This window comes from Protomyctophum bolini (genome assembly GCF_963924005.1).
Source record: "Protomyctophum bolini genome assembly, chromosome: 10".
Taxonomy (NCBI): domain Eukaryota; kingdom Metazoa; phylum Chordata; class Actinopteri; order Myctophiformes; family Myctophidae; genus Protomyctophum; species Protomyctophum bolini.
The window spans coordinates 36,751,866-36,768,686 of NC_137871.1; the positions used below are offsets into that span (position 1 = coordinate 36,751,866).

General features: G+C 41.6%; 1 protein-coding gene across 1 annotated transcript in view; it reads right to left on the reverse strand.

The window, feature by feature from the left end:
- etfdh (electron transfer flavoprotein dehydrogenase) overlaps positions 1 to 16,821 on the reverse strand; it is a 32,778-nt gene that overhangs the window by 10,079 nt on the left and 5,878 nt on the right. The window contains exons 5-9 of the mRNA XM_080774448.1: positions 9,067 to 9,185; positions 8,349 to 8,426; positions 7,143 to 7,289; positions 3,444 to 3,584; positions 2,781 to 2,924 (exon numbers count right to left, since the gene is read on the reverse strand). Of these exons, the coding sequence (XP_080630574.1) occupies positions 2,781 to 2,924; positions 3,444 to 3,584; positions 7,143 to 7,289; positions 8,349 to 8,426; positions 9,067 to 9,185 (629 nt within the window). The remainder of the gene's footprint in view (positions 1 to 2,780; positions 2,925 to 3,443; positions 3,585 to 7,142; positions 7,290 to 8,348; positions 8,427 to 9,066; positions 9,186 to 16,821) is intronic.

Consider the following 16,821-nt stretch of genomic DNA (forward strand, 5'->3'; position numbering starts at 1 on the left):
TCGACTATTTACGGAGTTGCGAGTCAGCTAGACCCCTGGGAGATGGAGTCTATCCCCGTTACAATGTGCTAGACCCCTGGGAGATGGAGTCTATCCCTGTTACAATGCACTAGACCCCTGGGAGATAGAGTCTATCCCTGTTACAATGTGCTAGACCCCTGGGAGATGGAGTCTATCCCTGTTACAATGCGCTAGACCCCTGGGAGATGGAGTCTATCCCTGTTACAATGCGCTAGACCCCTGGGAGATGGAGTCTATCCCTGTTACAATGCGCTAGACCCCTGGGAGATGGAGTCTATCCCTGTTACAATGCACTAGACCCCTGGGAGATAGAGTCTATCCCTGTTACAATGCGCTAGACCCCTGGGAGATGGAGTCTATCCCTGTTATAATGCGCTAGACCCCTGGGAGATGGAGTCTATCCCTGTTACAATGCGCTAGACCCCTGGGAGATGGAGTCTATCCCTGTTACAATGTGCTAGACCCCTGGAAAATGGAGTCTATCCCTGTTACAATGCACTAGACCCCTTGGAGATGGAGTCTATCCCTGTTACAATGCACTAGACCCCTGGGAGATAGAGTCTATCCCTGTTACAATGCACTAGACCCCTGGGAGATGGAGTCTATCCCTGTTACAATATGCTAGACCCCTGGGAGATGGAGTCTATCCCTGTTAAAATGCGCTAGACCCCTGGGAGATGGAGTCTATCCCTGTTACAATGCACTAGACCCCTGGGAGATGGAGTCTATCCCTGTTACCATGTGCTAGACCCCTGGGAGATGGAGTCTATCCCTGTTACAATGCACTAGACCCCTGGGAGATGGAGTCTATCCCTGTTACAATGCGCTAGACCCCTGGGAGATGGAGTCTATCCCTGTTACAATGCGCTAGACCCCTGGGAGATGGAGTCTATCCCCGTTACAATGCACTAGACCCCTGGGAGATGGAGTCTATCCCTGTTACCATGCGCTAGACCCCTGGGAGATGGAGTCTATCCCCGTTACAATGCGCTAGACCCCTGGGAGATGGAGTCTATCCCTGTTACAATGCACTAGACCCCTGGGAGATGGAGTCTGTCCCTGTTACAATGCACTAGACCCCTGGGAGATGGAGTCTATCCCTGTTACAATGCGCTAGACCCCTGGGAGATGGAGTCTATCCCTGTTACAATGCACTAGACCCCTGGGAGATAGTCTATCCCTGTTACAATGCGCTAGACCCCTGGGAGATGGAGTCTATCCCTGTTACAATGCGCTAGACCCCTGGGAGATGGAGTCTATCCCTGTTACAATGCGCTAGACCCCTGGGAGATGGAGTCTATCCCTGTTACAATGCGCTAGACCCCTGGGAGATGGAGTCTATCCCTGTTACAATGCGCTAGACCCCTGGGAGATGGAGTCTATCCCTGTTACAATGCGCTAGACCCCTGGGAGATGGAGTCTATCCCTGTTACAATGCGCTAGACCCCTGGGAGATGGAGTCTATCCCCGTTACAATGCGCTAGACCCCTGGGAGATGGAGTCTATCCCTGTTACAATGCGCTAGACCCCTGGGAGATGGAGTCTATCCCCGTTACAATGTGCTAGACCCCTGGGAGATGGAGTCTATCCCTGTTACAATGTGCTAGACCCCTGGGAGATGGAGTCTATCCCCGTTACAATGTGCTAGACCCCTGGGAGATGGAGTCTATCCCTGTTACAATGCACTAGACCCCTGGGAGATGGAGTCTATCCCTGTTACAATATGCTAGACCCCTGGGAGATGGAGTCTATCCCTGTTACAATGTGCTAGACGCCTGGGAGATGGATGCTGAGGTGGAGCACCACACCTACCATCAGCTCCCAGTACTTCCCGCACGACTTGCTGCACCAAGCCGTGCTACTCATGCGCTGAGTTGGCGGTGCCCGGGATAGAACCGGGATAGAACCGGGATAGAACCGGGATAGAACCCATGCACTCAGTAGTAACTCGGTAGAGCTCTCGCCTTTGGACCACAAGTTCAACAAGGAAGGAGCATCGGAAGCATAAAGAGAAGGCCAAATGTGTTTGCTTCTACTCATCTCACCTACTACTCTGACGCCTGAAAGGTCAAGATGACCGTGTTTTTCGTGCAATTCCATTGGCCACTCTCTCCCCCATCTCTTCTAATGACCTTCACACCTCTCCCACCCGCCACGTGCCATTGTCTTCTAAATGTTACGTTCCAACTAATTCAACTTTGTTTTTCTCTTTCTTTTCAGTTTACCAAAATATAATTATAGTGAAGGTGTGAGCGATATTGAATGCCCTTTGCGCAGTGTGATGTAATTAATGTCAGCTGCCTGCAAATTATTTGGTCTTTTATCAGATTATAAAAATAATTTTGGACCAAAAATTTGAAATAACAAATACAATACTGGGCGGTGCACGCTGCACGGCCAACACAGTTTGGTAACGGATAAAACTAGACTCTATAGTATTATTAAAGGGGCATTCCACTCATTTTCACCATTTTACTATGTCAATAATATACCTTAGAGCTGTCTGTGTTTCCTAGAACAGGAGGTATGAAAAAAATCATTAACGTAGTGAATCACATCTTGATGATGTCATCAAGATGTGATTCACCATGTTAATGGACAGCGTCTAACACATAACCTTTTTTTATAATTAGGCGGGATGATTTAGATCGCAAGTTATTAACGTCTTAAGAGCTGTGGACTCTGCAGACGATCAGAATTATTTTTTTCCTCCCTGGAAATAAAAACGTCTGGGTTTCCGAGGCTATGAGTGCACTGACCTGGAAGCCCCCCTCGTTGAGGGCTCTGGCACCGTACGCGATCCGTTCGGCTCCTTCCAGCGTCGGGGACACGGTCGGGTGGTGCTTCCAGCGCTGGAACTCCCTGAAGGGGCTGAGGTAGGGGTTGGTGTAGTCCAACCCCACCTGACAACACACACACACACACACACACACACACACACACACACACACACACAAACGGAAATCACTTAACCCAGTGGTTTTCAAGCAGTGGTCCGTCAGGGACCACCTAGTGGTCCTTGAGGGGGTTCCAGGTGGTCCCCAGCTAAATGACGGTATAGCCCATTACATTGTTAATGCCGGACTTTCACTTTTAACAGAGTATTTCTATATTGCAGCATATACACTGACACGAAACAAGACAGGAACGCCCAAAAACGTCACATCCGGTCTTTTTACCCTGGCAGAATTTTCTATGGCTGCCAATGCAACTTTTTCCAATCCTTAATCACATACGGACAAACATCTATGCCGATAATATCTAACTTGCGGAGGTAACGTGCCTTGTCCACGGGCAACAGATCTTTCAACGTATGGCATTGCAAATACGTTTGATAATCGCGATTGTGTCAATGTATAAGTATAAAAGTACAAAAGAAAAGTTATCTTCCCACCACTGTAAAGTGTTTAAATCCAACTCACCACGAAGCCCAGAGCCACCAGGGGTTCTCCTTCGTTGAGGTGGTACAGAAAGGAGCCTCCGTATGTGTTCCTGTTCAAAGGCCAACCCACGGTATGTTCAATTCTGCCCGGCCTCCACTTCTTCTCATCGATCAACCACAACTAAATGAATGAACGGAATGAAAGGAGGCGTAATCAATATTTCCGTAAGTACACAGAGAAAACGTGTCCGTCTTGGAGACAGAGTCACAGCTGCATACAAATAACATATTACACATTCGCAGAAGAAAAAGGAAAAACACCATGAAACTCACAGAAGGAAAAGGAAAACAACATGAAACACACCAACATAAAAAACAGAGATACGGACATGAAAGAAAAAAGAAAGAAAAGAAAATTATAAATAGTAGATGCGAGTAACAGAACGTACCATACATACTCTTATAGATACTGTCAAACAGTGTGCGTGCGAAGGGCGCATTAATAAATTGCTCATTTTGTAGCCTCACCAAATAAGTAATTTCTTCCATGTCTCTAATTTCTTTTACTTTATTCAGCCATTGTTCGTGGGTTGGGGGGTGTTTTCTTAGCCAATTTATTGTGATAGTCTTCTTGGCCGCTGTTAACGTATACCTTTTTCCTACCTTCAAAACCAGTCGGCACTACTCCTAGAATAGCCGTCTTGAAATCTTGTGGTATCTGAGTGTCAAACACTCTATTAATGTCATTAACCCATTTTGGGCAGGAACCCCTTTTGGTGTTTTAAACATTGTTATAATTTAGCTATTGAAAAATAGCAGATCTACAAGCTTGTAGGTCTGATATTTTTGAAAAATCGTGAAAATATTTAGAAGATTTTTTTTTAATTTCGAGGTCAGGCCTAAATGGGTAAAAAACAGTATTCCAAAATTGCTGAAACTTAGGACACATCCAAAAGATATGCGTATGGTTACCGATCTGTTCACCACATTCCCTCCAGCACTCAGTTGTAGGAGTAGTGCCTGCTCTAACAATCAATAATGGAGTCTTAAAAAATTGATATTCTCTCCAAGAGTTAGAGTTTGTTACTTTATGCATGTCTAGCCATTATTCTTGTGAAATCTCCTGTTGAATTTCTGCCTCCCACTTGGCTTTTATATAAAGACAGTGATTGGGAACCATTTCTAGCCGAGTTTAATATAAGATAGAAATTACTTTGGTAAATGAACCATGCTTTTGAATGTCCATCAAAAGAGATTCTAAACTCGAAGGGGTTTGAATTTGGTCCCAGTCCTGATTGAGCATTTTGATTGACAGAGGAACAAATTAGTGTTTAAATCTATTATACACACACCGTGGAGTTCTCTATCTCCTACCGGATGGCATTGGCTCATACTCTCGGTTCAATACACGCAAAGGCTCAGATACAATATTCTGAGCTTGTCTTATTACTGCTTGTTCGAAGATGGCCTGGGGAGTGATGAGGATGACGTGCCCATGATCTTCCCAGCCATATTTGCTAGCATATTAATTTGAGGTTTCAATTAATGTATCTTGTAATATGAAAAATGCAGCCTTGTCTTTTGTTTTTCTCCTTTTGTTCTTTTTTTCATATTGTCTTTTATTTTATTTTATATATATACTGTATATGTCTCTGTCTTTTCATCAATAAAAATTAAGTGTTACCTCGCTTCCCCAAAGAGCCCAATACTACTCCTAGCTATCACTTCCTCTCTCCTTGGATAAGACAATCAGGGAACCCCTCGGGAAATAAACGTATTCTGTTTTTAAGAGATTATATAATCTATAATCTCATTAATAAACGTTCAACTGGGAACATGACTTGAGGCTTTCCATTTTCTCCTCCATACACGAGTCCTCACTCTTTGCATGTGTGTCCTTTATATAATATTGGTTGTATGGTTGTACATGTGAAGGCTGTACTTATTTTATTTCTATTTTTATGCTCTTCAGAATGTATATGTATACTATGCTATGTAAACTTGACCCTTCTTTCTAATACATGATAAATATTTAATCAAGATCCTCTTAGCAACAAGTAAGAAAGCGATCACACAACGCTGGTACCAACAGGACCCACCAAAGAAAGAACAATGGATGGACATTACTGAGGAACTGTATGTTATGGAAAAACTACAAGACTACAAGAGGATAAATTCTATAAAAAGTGGGATCTCCTTTCTCAGCCTAGCGATAATGCAAGAGGATTTCAATGAATGTATCTTGTAATATAAAAAATGCAGCCTTGTCTTTTTTTTTGTCTTCCTCCTTTTGTTTGTTTTTTCAATACAAATTAAGTAAAATATATACACCGACTCCGAAAGTCTTGGACTTGGTCTTGTCTGTGGCAAATTAAAAAAAAAACATCTATTTTACACACCATTAAAATTATTATTTATTATTTTGATCATGAGATCCGAATTTCTTAATGTCAGTCTCCAGATTTCTTTCAGAATATGTATGACACTGATTTACTACGAAAGTCAACTACTAGTACTTGTAGTAGTGGTTCTCAAACGTTTCATTTGCCCCTTAACTCTGAGAGTGGAACCAAATGGACCCTAAGGGTCCATTTGGTTCCGCTCTCAGAGTTACAGACCTGTTATGGTCATTCAGGGCTAGCTCCGTATGTCTGTGGCAAAAATGGAATTTTGACGAAAAAATGTCCACCACAGCCCAGCATGGCAATGTGATGAATCCTGCAATGAACACCCATAGTAACTAATTTGTACCACACACGCACACACACCCCTATGAGTTATTTACATTCTATGAAATGAAAATTTAGAGCAAGCCTGTCACAATTATTACATATTTGTCTAATAGCAATTATTGAGATAATCACAATTATCTTTGCATAATCGTTTCCATGTTGAAAAAGGTTACGTTTATTTAAAATATAAAAAAGCTGAAATAGCAGATACACAGCTATTTCCGGTACTTTTACTTTTTTCCCCCCAAATATTTTCATTCACTCATAAGTTATTTACTATTTTTGATTTTGAAGCCTGAACGTTCCATATGTTCCAATGTTCAACTAAATCGACCCAATTCTATGGATGAAAATTAATCGTCAACTTACATTTTGTAAATCTTGGCAGCCCTATTGAAGAGTGCAGTTTTACTACCGTACTCCTAGCTATCACTTCCTCTCTCCTTGGATAAACCAATCAGGGAACCCATCGGGAAATAAACATACCGGTATCTGTTCTTAAGAGTCCAGGGCTTAAAGCCAAAAACAATCCCAAGACTGAAAATGTTTTTTTTGCAAATCGGCACTGATCTCATTAAATGACCCCTATGAGATACTCAGGACTGAAATCAGTCCCCAGGACTGAGAACTTTAAGCCCTGTTTTAAGAGATGATATCATCTATAATCTCATTAATAAACGTTCGACTGGGAACATGACTTGAGGCTTGTCTGCTGAAAAGAGGGATTCAATTTTCTCCTCCATACATAAGTCTTCACTCGGTGCAGCTATATATATGTGTGTGTGTCCTTTATATAATATTGGTTGTATGGTTGTACATGTGAAGGCTGTTCTTATTTTATTTCTATTGTTATGCTCTTCAGAATGTATATGTATACTATGCTATGTAAACCTGACCCTGGGCTTTTAAAATCTGAATAGAGAAGATTTGGAAAAGGACTGCAGCGTTATGATAACTGAACTGGAATGTGGTTTGAGCAGAAACTTTGTGATGTTTGGGACATGTACCTCTTTGAGGCCGATGGCGTAGGTCTGTGGTTCACAGTTCTCCCTCAGGTTGAACTGCCTGTAGAGCTGCTTGGCCAGGTGTCCGTGGCATCCCTCCCCAAACAGCGTCACTTTGGCGTGTAGCTCCATTCCTCTCTCAAACACATCCTGAAAAGACATCACCATCAGTGGACATTGCACAGCATACTGTAAGTAAGTAAGTACATTTTATTTATAAAGCACTTATCAAAACAACAGTTACAAAGTGCTGTACAACAAGGTAAAAAACGTATCAATTTAAAACACAAGATTAACAACGACGAGAAGAAAATATAAATAGAATAGACAACAAAACATTGGCCTGTACAAAAAAGGTCAGGTCGACAAATCACAGCTCAAAATACAAACGAAATAAATATGTTTTCAGCGACTTCTTAAAAATGTCAACAGACTCTGCATTCTTTATTAAAAAGTCTGTAGGCTCACAGTCAACCGTACCATCCCCCACTGAATTATCCAGTAGTTTTTAAATCTGTGTTTATTTTTTCTGTATTGTCTTCCGCCAAATTTAGCCGCTACAAAATGAACAGAGCGGTACAAGTTAAACATTACATGAGAGCGATATCTGACAAATATACAAAGGATGTATCCTTTGAGCAGTATGATGTGCACATTTAGTCAAGAGATTGATTAAAACAATCATCAATATGTTTATACAAGTGTATTAACAGTTAACACTAACTTAACTTTAAAAAAACAATGCTGCCAAAGTGCTTTATGACATGAATAATCTAGCCATTGTGTGGACTGTGGATATGCTATCTGTCCATAGCCAACAGAAATATCCCTCTAAAAAGAGATCTTGTATCTGAATGGGATTTCCACCTGTATTGGGTTGTTATTAAACTGTACAGTGTACTGTACACACTTCCTTGCAGTGAAATATACTGTACAAGCACAGACAAAACAACCAGTGCGGTTCTCAACTGTAATAAGTCAGTTACCCAGGACTATTAAATTATATGACTATGAATGTGTTCTTTGTCCATCACCCCTTTGCAAAACTCACACATTACATTTTAATTTGCTCAATTAAAGTCGGGGAAACAGAACATTTTTAAATGCTAGATATTGAAATAATGTGGGAGAAAAATCCAAAACACAGTTGGTTGAATATCTATAAAAGCCACAGACAGATTGAACCAACCATGTGAATGTGAGACATACCTTTGGCGAGCCGTCCTTGGCGATCCCCACATCATTGGTGGCAATTCCTTTGACACTGCCGTCTTCATGAAACAAAACCTGGACAAAAGACAAGCTTAATCGTAAAGTCTGAGTCTAAATGTTCTGATGAATTGAAAATGGTGGACCCCATTGTAAACAAGTGTAATGCGTTATGGTGTCGTGAGGTCCACAGTAACAGTTTTTGTATCGAGTTGTGCTTTCGTTAGAAATTTAACCATTCTGCAAACTGTTAATAAATATTCCATTTCTTGTCTCCAACCATACATTTATTGACTACTTGCAAGTTGCAACCTGCCATCCCTATGGAGCAAGTAAATGGGGCTTAAAAACCCATTCTGGGCGGGAACCCCTTTTGGTGTTTTAAGCATTGTGTTATACTTCAACTATTGAAAAATAGCAGATCTACAAGCTCATAGCACGGCACCGAATGCACTACGAGCTTGTAGGTCTGCAATTTTTGAAAAATCGTGAAAATGTGGAGCAAATCTTTGAATATATTATGCTTTCAGAGCGAACGTTTTTAACTCAAATATTTGCTTCTGGGGGTCGGTGGCCAATTACATATATTTTTGGAGGTCCTTGACATGAAAAGGTTTGAGCACCATGACTGACATAGAAACATGAGTTTTTCAGAAAACCGTTTGTAGCATCGTCCTCAGGTCTAAATGGGTTAAGAGGTTTTTTATCCCCCTCTTACCTCAGATGCAGCGTATCCAGGGTACAGCTCTACTCCCAGCTCCTCTGCCTGCTCCCCCAGCCAACGCACAAAGTTCCCCAGCCTCACGATGTAGTTCCCATGGTTATTCATGGGCAAACCTGAGGAAGAGAGTCACAGAATTATAATCCTCGCACACAGTAGAGGAATATAGAGTGATATAATGATAATCCTTATCATCTAAATAACGGTAATGGGAAGCACACACCAAGAATGCATTTCAATAATTTAGAAGGCTGGATAGCCGAAACGTTTGTCTCCTGACCAACATGCAGGAATAAATTATTGAAATGCATTTAATGCAGTCTTGGCATTACCGTTATTTATACGATATGTTTTGAACGGGTAACGCAACGCACCTTAAGTGAGAGCGCGGCGGTCACATGAAGAGTAATAATAATTATAATCCTCACACACAGTAGAGGAATGGAGTCACAGCATAAAAGTATGCCTAAGCAAACTATGACGTGCAGCTGGGCTTAGTGGGACTCATTATTTCACTTGTGTGCAGCGTGCAGTGCCGTGCACCCATGTTTGTACAGTAAACAGAATACGCAAATGAGGAAATGACCGCAAATCCTTCTCATTCACAACACATTTTCAAAGCTACTGAATTACAGAAGAGTAGGTGCAAGTATCATACAGTATCGTCATACTGTACATACAGTACACGACTATTTGTGTTTGTAGTTTAGTGTCAGAATTGGTGGGTGGGATAATAGACTTTATATTCACTGAAGGATCAACACATGCAGCAAAAACTTTAAACTGAAATGAAGTACCACAACGCTGCTACATGTGCTACTGTATCTTAATTTAAAGTACATCATCTTAAAGGAGGCTATGAAACAACCCACACTGGACTTAACCCACTCCTCATTAATGGTAAAACAGTAGAACAGGTTGAAACTTGACAGCATCACATATCTTGGACTCACACTGGACAATAGACTAAGGTTTGATCAACACATTACATCTATCCAGTCACACTTTCAGCAAAGACTCCATGTAATCCGTAAATTAAGATCATTATCTGTTGCTCCTCATCTTCTGCTATTATTGTACAAAAGCATTGTGCAACCTGTTCTGTTGTACTGTTCTGCATGTTTCTACACCATACTGCCCATGCCTAACAGAAACAAACGTTTCAGTATTACCCATATTGCTTCCAAGATCATCAGACTCCTACGCCCACACTTTCTGATATGAACAATAAGGCCATTACACTGATCATCCTCTGTATCGCTATTTTAACCTCATGCCATCTAGACAAAGATACAGAACCTTGCCATGGAAAAAGGTCTGTTTTAGTAGGAGCTTTGTCCCCTCAGCCATCGCGTCATTAAACAAACTGCCCCGCCGATAGGATGGTTCTGTACACAGTGGGGACCTCATGTTTTTTTTGTATTGTCTTGGTGTAATGTGATATGTGCTCTGTTTGATGTCGGTGTTGAACAGATTGTGAAGACAAATATCCTTCGGGACAATAAAGATTATTATTATGACTGAAATTCTGTCACATTCCGTCTTTTCCACGTTCCGTTTTGCTCCATTCCATCTTATGTGCCTAGTGTAATAAACTGTGAAATGTGTAGCTGAGCCCCTTTCTGCTGCTGCTTGATGAGAAATGTTAACAGTGTGATTTCTGTTGTGTTGACCTTTGTACTGCCTGTTATGTGCTGTATGTAGTGAAGGCGTTGCTGCTCTGATGTCTCATTTGACCTTTCTTATCACTCTAAGTTGTTCTGGACCAAAGCCATTAAAAGTAAACAGCCTGTCATGGCTCCGCTGGAAGGCTTGATGACTGGATAAAATAGTGTTCGACCCAGATGACATATCCCTCTCTGCTCGGTTTCCTGTATCTCTACCTGGGCAGGAATTTCAGGGAGGCCACGGCTGCCAATTGGCCCTCGGTTTGACCTTGTGCCCTGCATGCAAGTACCACTTTGTCCTCTGTCTCTTTCTTGTCAATAAGTAGAGTAGTAGACAGTCTCTCCTTCCTTCACAAGTTTTGTCTCCGTGGTCAGCGAGTGAGTGACAGTGAGTGACACACCAGTTTCACCGGTTTCTCTGTCTTGTCTCTAGACACTAGACAGCATTGTCTTTGTATTTGTTGAGATTCTGAATGCTGAACTCCCCTCAGTCTCCATCATTAAACTACTGGGATCAGATTGTAAATAATTCTGCACACCAATTTCTGCTCCCAGACATATTTGTTATTTGCAGAAATTGGTGTGCAGACTCTTTTTATTCTTGAACTATCGCTGTTTTTGATCCGACACCCAGCCTAATAATAGGTTGTCTTTTTGACAGTTTTCAGCCTCCTTTTGCCATCAGATTGTATATCCAGGGTTTAAAGCCAAAAACAATCCCAAGACTGATTTTTTTTTTTTTTTTTGCAAATCTGCACTGATCTCATTAAATGACCCCTATGAGATCCTCAGGACTAAAATCAGTCCCCAGGACTGAGAACTTTATGCCCTGAATATAAAACAATGTGTATAGAATATATATCGGGATCAGACAAAACCAAACCAAAACAAAGAACAGCTCATCTGCTGCCGTCAGTGAGCAGCATGTCTGTGTTGACATGTCGAGGTCACCACCTGGTATAATGATGTTCAGTTGACACTTAACAGCTAGACAGCACATACAGAGCACATTCAGAGCAACAGAATATTTGACATACAAGGACACGGCGGCGGCGGCGGCGGCGGCGGTGGCTCAGGGGTAGAGTGCCTGGATGGGAACCGCAAGGTTGCCAGTTCAAACCCGGGCTCCCCCAGAGTTACTGTCGAAGTGTCCTTGAGCAAGACACTGAACCCCTAATTGCTCCCGATGTGCTAGTTGGTGCCTTGCATGGTTTCCGCTGCCATCGGTGTATGAATGGGTGAATGTAATGCACAATCTATGTAAAGCGCCTTGGATAAAGGCGCTATATAAATGCACCATTTAGCATTTACACTTGAGAGCATTCCCGGAATTTTCACAATGCATGATTGTGGCCATCTTATTTTATCTATAAGCTTGTAGATCTGTTATTTACACTAACATGGCACGCAAATCAGCATGTCACACTGCAACTAGGGCTGGGGACCTTTAGGATTTTAACGATTCAGGTACCGTAACGATATAGTAGTGAGTGAGTACAAATGGAACCAAATGGATCCACTCTCAAGACCGAAATTAAATTAAATCGTATAGCAGATGTCAAGTCCACATACCAGCTCTGACAGTGTGATGAACAAGAAGTTTTTTTTCCAGGTACCCCCTCATCCTCGCAACAGCGATAAGCATATTTGCAACCTTACATTTAGATGCCATTGGTACTATTTGTATTAAAACTTTTCAATCAAAGTCACTCACGACACATTTTCACAACATTAATTTAAGATGCTATCTTAGAATAGATGTAGACCTATTTGACGGTGCAGAAACATAATTGCCTTCCTTGATGCATCAATTAAGCGTCGACGACCATCAGCTGGTCACAGTCACAGACACTCAACCTCTGGAGCACTCTAACTGAAAGTGACTGCATGGAGTTTCATTTCTATCCAAAGGTCCTTGACTGATGGAATATGATTAACCCATTCTGACCTGAGATCAGATTCATACGAGGTTTCCACTGGACGCACACTGGTCTGATTAACCCATTCTGACCCGAGATCAGATTCTAAAAATGTCAGTCGTTCTTTGATTTTTTTCAAAAATAGCAGACCTACAAGCTCGTAGCGCGCCACTCTGTGGCGCGCTATGAGCTTGTAGATCTGCTATTTTTCAATAGCTAAAGCATAACGTGATGCTAACACCAAAAGGGGTTCCCGTTCAGAATGGGTTAAGGATTACTGTGATTTATGATAAGCTCACACACCATAATTCACTGACAAAACAAAAAGAAAAAAAAACATCTGCCATTCAATATATGGAGATCTAAGGGTGGTAGCGGGGACATTCTAGTGGGTGTAAAGGATTTGATGAGGGCCCAGGTAGGGCCGGGCCTTTATTTTCGGGCCTGTTGATAACTAGTTTCCGCCGGCTGCCAGGTGCGGCTGCACTGATAACTTTGGGGCAGGCCCGCTGCCCGTCTAGAGTTTGAATGGACAGGTGGGCCTCTAGTTTTTGCCGGACTTTGGAGTCAAAAGTCATTGTCTGTGCTGATGAAGGTCTAATCGACCGAAACGTCGACCTAATAAAGAGCAACATTTTGGCGCCCAGTGTCTGACAGTGTGCGGGACCTTTACTTTGTTTTTCAAAGATACTCTTTTTAATATATGTTCTATTGACCTACGCACCTGTCACTATCCTTCTAAAGTTTTCCCCAAACACTATTTTGCTACCACTGTATTGCCTTGCCAGAAGGTCAACTCCAAAGAAAGCTGATATTATCTCCAGCCATTCCGTTTGTCAAGAAACATTCTGCCGCAGGCTTGGGCAAATGGGAAGCATGAATAAATCATTCAGGGAATCAGAAGGAATTATTTTCAGTGCAATCCAAAATGCAGACAGTGTCTGTATTTTTATTAGATTCAAATCAGGGAATCAGAAGGAATTATTTTCAGTGCAATCCAAAATACAGACAGTACGTGCCTGTATTTATATTAGATTCAAAACATGCGTCAACACTCCTAGGGATGAGGAAGCGTGAACATATTGGCTTGAGATGATGTCTTGCAATTGCAACTACTAAAGCAGTTCAGTTCAGTCCAAAATATTTTATTCAACAGACTTTATTAAACATGAATTGAGGACCCCAATGGAAACAAGCTTTCTTGCGTTTAAAATCCTCTTAGCAGACCTTGTATTGAACTGTACTTCCCTGTGCTGGATAAAAGCACACACAAAAAAAACAGGATTGTTTTCATTGTGGTCCTTTTTAGGGCAGGGCAACAGGGGGCAGCCAATTACGAAAACAAGAAAAGGATCTGAGGCATCAAGCAGGTATGCTAAATCTATGGGAGAAGATAACTTATTTCCCATCCATTCATTGATGCGAGTAAAATGATGTTGATGGTCTGGGGTCTTCATCGTGTACAGTCGAAACGTTGTACCAATAAAATAATCACTGCCAGGGAGCAGAAGATTATTTCATTTCTTGCACACTATATTTTGTATCCTGGCTGCAGCGGTTGAATTTGTTTTCGGATGTGTATGCAATGTGCAATGCATTATCCTGGACTGTGGCTATAGTGAATCCGCTTCAAAAAGCATTCCCTCGACAAAGGTGCAAGGAAAAAGATGTATGATGATCTTGGCAGGTGGAGCGTGCTTCCTCTCGATTTAGGTGGCAGAATAAGAACAGTCAAAATGGTAATTTTGACTGAATAAACATATCTCACGTTTTATTTGGGATAAGAAAAAGGCCAAGGGTGACATTTTCTACCTTACAACTGCCCCGAGAGACAGGAGGCATGTCTCTCCCATCTTTAAGGGACTATTATCTAGCAGCTCAGCTAAGACCCTTGGTATATTGGTGTACATTGCAAAATGGAAAAGCATAGAGTTATCCCTGATGGATATACCAATACAGTCACTATTAGGTTGCACTGACGGAGAGAAAGGAATGTTTCAGACAAGGAGTCAGTGGGTAAATGTATCATTCAAAATATGGCTGGAAGTTGTTAAACGCTTCCAGCTTCAGAGGGAGCTCGGCTAAACTTTTAAGTTGGCCAGCACATGACTCCGACTTCATACCAGCAGTATTAGACAATAGGTACAAACAATGGCATCACCTCTATATGTACTATGATTAAAATGGAGATATTGATAGTTTTGAAAACCTAAAGCAGAAATATGGGTTGGCTAACAAGGACTTTTATAGATACTTGCAGGTAATGGATTATTTTGGTAAAAAAAATAAAAGGGTGTACTCCCGGCATTACAACAAGCCTAATCACTATATTTACTAATGGTTATGACTCAGGAAGTAATAGGGGTCTTGTAAGTAAACTATATAATGGACTTAAGTCGTTGAAAAAGGACTCAACAATATATGTGAAAGAGCGAAGGGGAAACAGAGATGGGCATTGATATAAGTGATGGGAAAAAGAGATGGGCATTGATATAAGTGATGAAGTATGGATGAATACATGGACATAGCAAACAACGACCACTAATTCCTTGACTTGGAGAGACTTTTGTTGGAAAAAACATATTTATTACTCCAAAACAGGCCATATGGACTGAGAATGTGGAGATATGCACATGTCTTTTGGTCTTGTCCTGTAATTCAACCATTTTGGAAGGAAGTGACAACACTTATCTCAAACATTATGGGTTTTGGAATAGATGATACATTCACATCTTTGTACCTAGGACAACTCCCAGATGGGCTAAATCAGGATGACTCCTACTTACTTAAGATTTTACTTGTAGCCAGCAAAAAAGCTATTACAAGAAATTGGTTACAAAATAATTGTCCTACTGCTGACCTATTTATCAACATTGTCAAACAACTGCATCTCCTAGAAAACAGATGACCTATTCTTTAAGACTGCAAAAAGAGCTGGCTGAAAGAAGATGGGATAGAGTATTTAGCTGGGGGGGGGGGGGTATGGAGTATTTAGCTGGGGGGGGGGGGGATATGGAGTGAATATGGGCTGTGTCTTTCCTGCTGTCAATGAATGTAAGGATTCCAAAATTCTATAATATGTACTGTTGTTGCTGTACATCCCATGACCTCTTCTGTTTTTTTCTGTTGATGTTTTTGTTTTATTATATGCCTTCACATAATCTTCCAAATCCCCCCAAAAAAAGCATTCCCTAAAACTCCCACACTTTTTGTCTCGGTTACACAGGGACCGGCAGGAGTATTTAAACCCAGCAAGACATGTCTAAGTAGGCTAATTGCATATTAGATAAACAGCATTCTAGGCTGCAGAAGCATTCTTTTCTTTCCTTTACACAAATAATATATATACCACATACCCTGGTGAATAATGTTAAGGTATGAAAAAATAGATACCAGCCAATCTAGCACTACAGTTTCTATAATCACAGACAATGACATTCCCTTTGTTTACATGTTGTTAGCCATTATATAACAGTCTCACATTGACGTCATATGATGTATAGCGAAAATAGCCGATCTACAAGCTGCGAAAGCTTCTTCAGATCAAACGTGTAATGTTAAAGGGCCAATTCACCACTTTTGCAACCAGAGCTTATTTTAATGATGTTTAGGATACAATAAGCACTTTCCTGTGATTTTGTGTGTGTAATATGTGGCATCACTTCCTTCCTGGAGTAAAACATCACACATCCATGCAGCCTGTCCACAGAGTAGGGGGAGGTCACGAAAGCATTATGGGCATTCTAGGAATTCAGCAAACCAGTCAAACCCTAGTCAATAGTTTTGCGCGGGCTGGCTTTTTTGCATAACACGCCCGTCCCGCCCCGCCACAGGAGCCAGCCCGCACCAACGTGCCCCGAAAAACAATATATTAATCAACAACCTGCCCGCACCGCGGCCCGCAAAAACAAAAAAACGCTATCAAACGGAGCCGCACTAACACACAGCGCACACAGTGGCCTCTCCAATATGGCACAGAAACCCATTAGAAAAGACATATAAATGTAATTGTAAACACTAAACAGTTTAGGCACACACTCACACACTGGCACATAGACCAGAAAAGAGAACTCAACAGACAGACGAGGCATAATTGGCACAGCACACTGAGCGCAGCACAACGGCTCCTCCAGCCATTATGAACACAATACAAAATACCTTGTGTA